At 56.0% G+C, this 9,442-nt stretch overlaps 1 protein-coding gene across 7 annotated transcripts in view; it reads right to left on the minus strand.

The window, feature by feature from the left end:
- Window positions 1-1,304: 1,304 nt before the first annotated feature.
- The window catches only part of ZNF629 (zinc finger protein 629), an 81,769-nt gene continuing 73,631 nt past the window's right edge, over window positions 1,305-9,442 (minus strand). For 6 of the 7 annotated variants that reach the window (XM_072836524.1, XM_072836523.1, XM_072836527.1 and 3 more), the window contains 2 exons: window positions 7,347-7,454; window positions 1,305-7,191 (listed from right to left, as the gene is read on the minus strand). In XM_072836524.1, coding sequence (XP_072692625.1) covers window positions 4,658-7,191; window positions 7,347-7,454 — 2,642 coding nt within the window. In that variant the 3' untranslated portion in view covers window positions 1,305-4,657. Of the gene's footprint in view, window positions 7,192-7,346; window positions 7,455-8,457; window positions 9,363-9,442 lie in introns of those variants that run through there. The other variant, XM_072836525.1, reaches the window with a different exon arrangement.

Below are 9,442 nucleotides of genomic sequence, written 5' to 3' on the forward strand. Positions count from 1 at the left end.
AAGGTCGTGACTCTCCTCCTCCCAATGGTGCTCTATCCCCCAAGTTCCAGGCAACACACTCTGGCTTCTGTTCTCTACCTCAATCTCTACCCTTCTATGCTTTAACCATCTCCTCTACCACCAAGTAACTTATATACGTTCTGTCCCCCACTCCACTCCTAACCCCTCCTCTCTGCTTCGGGTCACCTCCTCCAGCCAGCCTGATCTGCTGTGGCAGGTACCATGTCTCGGTCCACAGCCTTTTCTGCTAAGTCTGAACCGATAACTGTGCTCCAGTGCCTGTTCTTTCCCTGAAGTCCCCTCACTTCACTAAAGACTCCTGTGCTGGGATCAGGGCAGGGAACACAGAATGCAGGATAGACTTCACCCCACTCCTTGCTTTCCAGATGGGGAAGAGGGAGAGAGTGACCCTGTCCCAGAAGTCTGGGTCAGAGAGACACAGGGAAACTGGAGACAAAGCTTCCTGGGTGGGACAGAGGCAGGCTACAGATTAGAGCAAGTGTTGATCTCAGGGGGCCATGGGCAGGCGTAGGCCCAGGAGATGGTGCTGAAGCAAGCCTGGTATTGAGAATTCAGCAAGAGCAGTCCTGCCTGACCAGACAGTGTGGAGCCCAGGCCAGGCCCAGGCAGGCCCTGTGCTGGGGGAGGAGAGCCTCAGTTGGGTGCAGAGCCTGCTCCCGGCTGTTCTGGTTTCCCTCACTGCCTTGCTGTGATCTTGGGCAAGTGGCTTCCCTTCTCTGAGCCTCCCTATACAGTGAGGGCTCATGGGCTACATCCTGACAGTGAGGTCTCCACTCATCTCCTTGGGGTCTAGGAGGCTCTGGTCCACAGGAGGGCTGACTAGGCCCCAGGTGAACCAGGGAAGGTGCCACCAGCTTCTGGAATTAGATCTTCAGAGCTTTCCCTTGTGGCCATCTGGGAAGAGTGCAGTGGTTGTGGTCAGAGAGGCCTCCCCTGGGGCTGCATGGCTGGACTAGAGCCAGCTGTGGCCAGGGTCACCAGGCAGCCACCCAGCAGTCGCCATGTCATGCTGGTGGCAAAGCCAGGCACCAACAAGACCTGCTTGGCTCTGCCACCATCTCAGCACATTTCTCCCCCTTTCTCCCAAGGACATGGATTTAAAACAAATCCATAAACCCTCAGGCCTACCCGCAAACACTGTTTGGGGAGTTGAGGGCATCTGAGCAAAGGGTGCAGGTGCCTGGGCCGGGCTGAACTTTTGAGGTTACACACACAGCCTGGCTCTGGGGACAGGCTCCTTTAGCTTGCTCCAGGCTTGAAAGAGAAGACAGAAAACACCTGGGAAATCTTATTCCCTTTATTCTCTTCAACTAATCAACATGACCACCAGTGACACAACACTGTTATTGACACACAACACTCAAAAGTGGGGCCTCTCTTCACTCCACGGGAACAGGTCAGGTTGAGTGGGGCTTCCCTCATGGGGGCAAAGGAGTCTGGGGGCCCCCAGCTTGGGAGCAGTATCATGGAATTCCACCTCTTGGTTGTGATGGTTTCAAGTTTCCCCACCATTCAGGATTCATGCCCAGTTCTGCCGTGTTCCCACGTGACCTCCATAGCCAAAGAAGTTTCAAGTTGCACCCTAAGCTCAGATCAGCGTCTACTCTCCCCTCTGCTTTCACCAATGACTCTGTGACCCCGTCTGTTGGGCTCCTCCACCAGGGCACTTCTGAAGTCAGGCCTGCATGGAGCTGGACAAGAGGGTTTGGCTACACTGTGCCTTCTGGACGAAGTTCTGGTGGGCATGCACCGGCCGTCCCCTGGACCTTTGCCTAATCCGGTCAGAGGGACTCTGGCCACTGCCACCTCCCCAAGCCAGCTCCCTGCTTAGTTCCTCCCAAGATGTAGCTAGCTCTGGGAGGGAAGCACCTGGGTAAAGAAGTTTGGGGAGGTGGGCCAGAGAGAACAGGTCATGACCCAAAGGTCTCTGATTCTGCCCCTTTCCTGCTACGAAACCCCAGATCCCAACTTATCATGTCCACACCATCCATTCAGTACTGGAGCCAAGACCGCTGGCCCTCACCCGTCCCTACAACATGCGAGCATCCTACTACATATGCTACACCCTAGTCCTCAATAGGCCTACGGTTGGCCTTTGACCACACTGACACTTCCCCCACCCCCGCCCTGGACTGGCCTCCAAGCCCCAAAGGCTGCTCTCCAGTCTTCTGAAGACAGATTCCTCAGACCTGTTTCCGGGGGGAGCTGTTTCTAGCTTTTCAAGGGGGTCTGTCTCTACAACTGAAGCTTCTTCCTACTACCATCTTAGAAAAAAATCTGCTTTGACTTGGAGGATTGTCTCCTGTTCCTCAGTCTCATGGGACACCCCCTCTGTTGACACTTCTGTCAGTAGAGATTCGGCAGGCAGGCTCCTTCTCCCCTCTCAGTAGTGCTTCCTGACCTGGCACTTGGGTGGGGTGGGGTTTATGCAGATGGTGACAAGGGTCTCCCCACAATCATCCAAGGCCTGCCTTTTCCTTCTCCCCAGCAGGCCTTGGGTTTTTCCTCTTACAGTGTTCTAGATTTTGATCCTTTGAATTTAAGGTCATCCCTTTGGGGGGCAAGAGAGATGAAGGGTGAAGGGCTTTCACCTGTTGATCTTTTAGGTAATGGAATTAGAGGTTTCTTCCACAGCTCTGAGGAATCCGGGCCACCCTCTCCAGGGATGCGACTTCCGAAGGGCCCCCTCACCTGGCATCTCAGTTCTCTGACTCCTGGGCCACAGTGCACGACTGGTGCCAGCATCAGGTCAGGGGGCACTTCCTTTGGGCCCAGCGCCAGACAGAGTTCTCTCCTTCTTTAAGGGCCTCCAGGGTTAGGGGTGGGGTTCTTTTTACAGATGTTGCACGAGTTTCCACTCAACCATTTCCTAGGGCAGCAGCCTCTCTCCCCTCCTGCCACACACACCCAGTCACGTGAGCGGGTTTGGCTGGGTTAATGAAAGAGTGTGACGGTGTGGTGTACGAGGACAGGAGATGGGCCTGGCAGGGGTGTGGGTTTCTCATCTTTTCATTTCCCTCTGGCGGTTTCTGGCTAGGGAGGAGAGGAGCCACAGGGGTGGGATCTGTCCCCTCCTAAGGCCACGATCGGGCTGGGTCGTCACCACCTCAGAGAGCTCCGAGTACCAGGGTGAGGAAGGTGGTCAGGCCTCCATATGCTGTTCAGGGACCCATGCCCCAGTCTGCGGGGGTGCCTGGACACCCACCACTATGTGCTGGCTGGCTCATCCCGCCAGCAGCCTTGCTAACAGCTCAGATCAAGAGTGAGGTTTAAAAGCAGGTTGCTGGCTACTCAGAGTGCTCTATTCTGTCGACTTGCTGTCCCTCGTTGCCACAGAGAACCCACACGTGGCTCTCGTTGACTTGGAGAAGAGAAGTCTAGGGAGTATTTAACCACACACAGGCCTGGAGTCTCTGAAGGGCTTTATTCTTTGGAGGTCGACTAGCAGCGGTTCCCCTCTCCACTGAGGACAGAATTCGAGGAAGTGAGCTGCCACGGCAGCAAGACTGGTGGCAGTTGGGTTTCAGGAGACACCTCCTGACAGTGAGACCTGAGAATGAGCAGGAGGGCCCCTCCATCCCTGGAGCGTCTTGGAGTGGAAGTCCCCAGTCCTGCCTGGCTGCAGGGAGGGAGCCCTGGCGGCCTGAGCTGGGATCTGCTTGCACTTGCAGCTTAACAAGCTCCCGGAAACGGGGAGGAACAGGGCAGCCCCAAGAGTTTGCTGGGTTCCTTCCAGACGTGGCTTCACCTTGGTTCACGTTCCTCAAAGCACTCTAACAGAAATCCCTCCCTGCCCCCTAATTTTTTTGTGGTTTCCCAATATTCTTTAAAGTTTCTCTGCACCCCAAACTTCAGCCTTTAAAAAGGCTCGACATCACTTTTTTTTTCCTTCCCCATTTTTGGGTTCTTCCTGATAAGGAATTCCATGGGCCTCTTCCTCTAAAACGCAATCACCTAAGATCAGCCTCATCCCCCAAAGAACCCCCAGGGCAGCAAGCTGAACTTTCTCTTCCTAGTTCCCTGGGTCATTTCTTCTCTGTGGGCCTGGGGGCTCCTTATCGCTTATTTTTCTCCTCTCCCCACACTAGTCCCCAAGCGTTTTCCTCAGTATCATTGTCCAAGGTTTCTGGGAGAGAGGCTCCCTCCATACTCCAGGGGGAGAGAACACTGTGAAACAAGTTCATGGGAGGCTCTACTACACCTTCCAGGGGTCACTCCTCTTGAGTCAATGCCATTGGATTCCCTGCACTTCCATGACCCTATAGTTTCACAAGGATTTTGATACAGTTTTATAGGGTTGTCTAGAGACGTATTGGGACCTCTTCCTACAATTAATAGGGTTTTTATCCACTATGGTTTATAGGGTTTTTCTGCTACAGACTTAAGGGCTTTTTTTTTTCCTACATATTTATAGGGTTTCTAACCCAACAGTTTTTCTCTACTGCCTTATAAGTGGTTCCCACCAACAATTTTATAGGGTTTCTCATCACTGATGTAAAAGCACTATTTTTACCCAGGGTTCTTTATCCTCCACTTCTCTACAACCTGATAGGGTTTTCCTCCTTTCCCCACATGATTTTTGGGGAGATCCAGTGTTCCTCTCAGGAGAGAGAGGCCCCTGGTCTCCAGACCCATTTCACAAGGTGACCCCTGGGTGGCAGCTCCTATGGAGGAGGAGGGCTGCGACTTCTGTGAATCCATCTCCACACTCAGGGCACAAATAGGGCTTTTCTTCCAAGAGGGTCTTGGGGTTTTCCCCATCCCCATGGCTGCTGCTCCCCGTGGGGGTGGGGGCCTCTCCCTCACCTTCCTGGCTTGTAGACAGAGTGGCTGGCTCTGGAGGGGGATCCTCAGGTGTGGGGGACTTTTCCTGGGTGTGGGTCTCCTGGTGCCGGGACAACGCCAGGCGATCAAGAAAGGAGGCCCCACAATCTGAGCAGCTGTAGGGCCTGGCCCCCAGGGGGCTCCTGAGGTGCTCCAGGAGGACAGAAGAGCTCTTCCCCAGCTCCGGACTCTTCTGAGTTTTCCCACCCGCATGGACTTTCTGGTGCAGCAGCAGCTCGGAGCTGAGGGCAAAGCTTTTTTTGCATTCAGGGCATTTAAAGGGCTTTCCGCTCAGAAAGGGACTGGGCCCTGCCCCCTCCCCTAGACCAATCCTATAATCGGGGAAGAGAAAGGGCTTTTCGTTGCCGTGGGTGAGCTGATGTTGGAGGAGCACGGCGCGATCCAGAAAACTTTCTCCACAGTGGGAACAAATGTAGGATTTGGAGGAGAGGAGGCCCAGCCTTTGGCTGAAGCTCTCCTGTCCCTCCGGCGTTTTAAAGGGCTGTCCGGGGGGTTCAGCTCTGCCCTCCGCAGCACCTGGGTAGGAATTCCCTCCGAAAGGGAGCCTGGGGGGTCGGAACTGAGGCGCCTTGGGGGCTGGGTGTGCAATGAGGCCATCTGAATTTTTGTAGGGGTTTTCTCCAATATGGATCCGCTGATGCTGCATGAAGATACCCTCGTCGTTGAATCCCTTTCCGCAGACAAGACACTTGTGGGGTTTGGCTCCGGGGGGTGGCGTCAGCAGGGTGGGGTCACCCAGCCCCAGCAGGGTGTCACCCTGAGCTCTCCGGGCTGGTGTCTTGCCCCTTTCGTGGACCACCCGATGCTGCTCCAGCTCGTGTGCCTCCAGGAAGGCCTTTCCACAGTCGGAGCACACAAACAAGTTCTCATCCATGTGGGTGCGCACGTGGGTGATGAGGTTGGAGCTCTGGCTGAAGCTCTTGCCGCACTCAGGGCACTTGTAGGGCTTCTCGCCTGTGTGGGTGCGTCGGTGCTGGATGAGGTGGGAGCTCCGGATGAAGCTCTTGCCGCAGTCGGAGCACTTGTAGGGCTTCTCGCCCGTATGGATGCGCTGGTGGCGGATGAGGGTGGAGCTCATGATGAAGCTCTTGCCGCAGTCGGCACAGATGTAGGGCCGCTCGCCGCGGTGGATGCGCTGGTGGTTGATGAGGTTGGAGCTGACGCTGAAGCTCTTGCCGCACTCGGGGCACTTGTAGGGCCGCTCCCCTGTGTGCGTGCGCTGGTGCCGCAGCAGCGTGGCGCTCAGCGTGAAGGTCTTGCCGCACACCGGGCACTTGAAGGGGTCCTCTCGCAGGTGAGTCCGCTGGTGCTTGATGAGGGTGGAGCTGTGGCCAAAGCTCTTGCCGCACTCCAGGCACTCGTAGGGCTTCTCCCCGGTGTGCGTGCGCTGGTGCTGGGTCAGCTCGGAGCTCTGGATGAAGCTCTTGCCGCACTCGGTGCAGCGGTACGGCTTCTCGCCCGCGTGGATCTTCTGGTGCTTGAGGAGGTTGTGGTTCTGGCCGAAGCGCTTGCCGCACTCGGGGCACTTGTAGGGCTTCTCACCCGTGTGCGTGGCCTGGTGCTGAATGAGGTCCGAGCTGCGGTAGAAGGCCCGCCGGCACTCACCACACTTGTACGGCTTCTCGCCGGTGTGCGACCGCTGGTGCTTGATGAGATTGGTGCTCTGGGTGAAGGCCTTCTCGCACTCCGTGCACTTGTAGGGCTTCTCGCCCGTGTGCGTGCGCTGGTGCTGCACCAGGTTGGAGCTCCAGCTGAAGCACTTGCCGCAGTCGGGGCACTTGTAGGGCTTCTCGCCCGTGTGTGTGCGCTGGTGCTGCACCAGGTGCGAGCTCTGCGTGAAGCTCTTGCCGCACTCCGAGCAGGTGTTGGGCCGCTCGCCCGTGTGGATGCGCTGGTGCCGCAGCAACTTGGACCACTGGCTGAAGCTCTTGCCACACTCGTTGCAGATGTAGGGCTTCTCAGCTCCAGAGGGGCGGCCCTGCACCAGCTCCCGCAGGCTGGGCTCGTTCGCCGGGACCACTGGGGGGCTGTTCCACGTGGTCAGAGTCCCCCACTGCCAGCTGGCCTCACAGGCCTTGGTCCAGTCAGATGGGGTGGGGACTACCTCTGGGGTGGGGGGATCCAGAGGGGTCTGGTGGTCCAAGGGGCTGGGGTGATCCAGTGGGGTTGGGGGGTCCTGAGGACCTGAGGAATCCTGGGAGGGTCTCTCCAAAGGCATCTCTGATGGGTCCTTAAATTCTGGACTCTGAGCTGGATCTCCCAAGATGATCTCCTCCCCAGAACTTTCCTGCTGAGGGCTCTCCTCTTCATTTCCACTCTCGGTACCTACAGAGAGAAAGGGAGTCTCCAGCCCCTATCTCCTTTCAGAACATGGGGTTGGGTTTTGCTTCCCTCCCCTGGGTATCCCCCAGAATCTGGGCCCCTCCCTGCACTGGGGCCACTGTCTTGTCAGGACTGCAGTCCCTTCTGGTGCCCCTCACCTCTATGAGCATCGCTGGGGCTCTGTTCAGGACCCTGAAGACCTGAGCTCCACAGCACCGTGTCAGGCTCCATCCCAGAGCTCCGGACTGCCCGGTGTTCCAGGGACCCTGGTGGGAGGGGCAGGGGAGAAGACAGGAACACACAATGGCAGCGGATCTGCTTTTCTTTACTTCCGAGCTGGCTGGCCCGGGCACTAGTGCTCATCCTGTGAACTTCATTCAGTTCCCCACCTCCCCATTTCTCTGGGCCTGAATTCTCACCCTGGCCCCCCCCTCCCCTCTGCAGGCCTGATTCGGCTCCAAATCTTAAGATCACAACTAAGCCAGGTGAATTTAAGAGTGTAATTACAAGCTCATCAGTCATAACCCTTTAAACCCAGACTGGGGGCTAGAGAAGTATCTGACACCCACAGGGGAAGGAGGCGCTCACCCCAGCCCTCTGATGCCCAGAGGCTGGGAAACCTGTTATTTCGCTAATCAGAGGAAGCTCATTAAGACTCTAATTTTCCTCCTTAATGGGGCTGCTAATTGGGACCAATAAACTTGCCTTATGAGCCCAGAGAACTGACAGTGCCTGGAAAACTTGAAGGGTTAAAAAAAAAAAAAAAAAGCAAAAAGCAAGAAAGCAATCAGATTTCCCTGAGGGGAAAAGGCCTCCGAAAAGGACTGGGGCCTTTTTCCGTTATCCAAGCACAGAAAGGTCAAGCCAGAGTTGTGGTGGTGATGGGGGGAGCAGTTTGAAGCCATCGGGGGCTTCTGCAGGGATGACCTTGAAAAGAAAATGGGAAGGAGAAGGGAAAAGTGGGTGGAGGCCACCCAGCTGTTGATTCGGTTGCCCATGCTGTCCTTATCTCTCCTGATCCTCCCCACAGACCTGCAAGAGGATCCAGGAGGCAGCTTGTCCATTTTACAGATCAGGAAATCAACACTCAGAGATTTCTCCAAGGTCACATACTGGTAAGTGTGGCAGGTCTAAGACCAGAAATGCAAGGTTCTGGGTCTGGCTTGCCCCGGCCTCTGCTAGGAAGATGACCTTGGGAGTCACATGAAACTCCTAAATGTGGGCTGCTGGCAGGAGACAGCTGAGGAGGAAAGCTTGGACACAACCTACAAGTCATGAGATGGAGAAATGCCCAGGACCACCAGCTTTCCTTGGCTTATTGCATCCAGTGATGATGTCCTGCAGTCTGGGTGGAAGCCCCCCATTAACACTCCCATCCCGGCACCCCTTCTTCTATTTTGTTTGATCTGTTGTTGTTGTATCCTGTGCCTAGGACGGTGCCTGATACGTAAGAGGTGCTTCATAAATTTTGTTGAACAAATGAAGGGGAGTGAGTGAGACCCCCTTGTTCCTGAAAAACCTGTCTGGTCTAATGCCTTTTAGGTCATTTTGCACGGGGGTTGGTGCCAAAGAAACAGGAGTTCGGAGTGGCCTTCAGGTAAAACCTAGCTTAGCTATCGCTCCAGAAAGGGTGACAGGATTCCAAGTTGAGGGAATAAGGCCGCCAGAGCTAAATTCTAGGTTCCCACAATGTTTAGGTTTTAACAGAGCCCCTGGGGAGGGCCCAGGCTCTGAGTGGCTGTGTGGGATGGGCACTGTGTATGGGGTCAGTGGTGCAAGACATGGCAAAGACAAGGAGGCAGCTGGGAGGCAACCAAAGTGAAGCAGGGGCAGGCTGAACCCTGCCAAATAGCGGTAGGGGATATAGGTGTTGGATTTGGGGAAGTAAATTAATTTCTTCACCTCCGCAGCTCCTAAAGCCACGAAATGCCCCTGCCCCCCCATCTGTAGGTGTCTTTGGAGGGTGGGAGCTGGGCGCGGTGGGCGCGGGGCCGTGGGAGCGGGGCCTCCGCCCAGCTGGGGGCTGCCTCTTCTGAAGAGTAAGGACAGGTAAGCGCCTCTGAAGCCTCATCGTCCTCATCGTCCGGAGAAATTCAAGCTCAGCGCTCCCGAGCGGAAGGGAAAGGGTTAAAGCCCAGGCCGCCATGGAGCAGAGAAGTGGGAACACCTAGGGAGGCGAGGAGGGCAGGCCCCGGGCACCGGCCTTGCACCCCGGCCGGCCTCACCGCGGAGGGCAGGGAAGGACGGGAGGAGG

This window comes from Canis lupus, chromosome 8 (genome assembly GCF_048164855.1).
Source record: "Canis lupus baileyi chromosome 8, mCanLup2.hap1, whole genome shotgun sequence".
NCBI classification, from domain to species: Eukaryota; Metazoa; Chordata; class Mammalia; order Carnivora; family Canidae; genus Canis; species Canis lupus.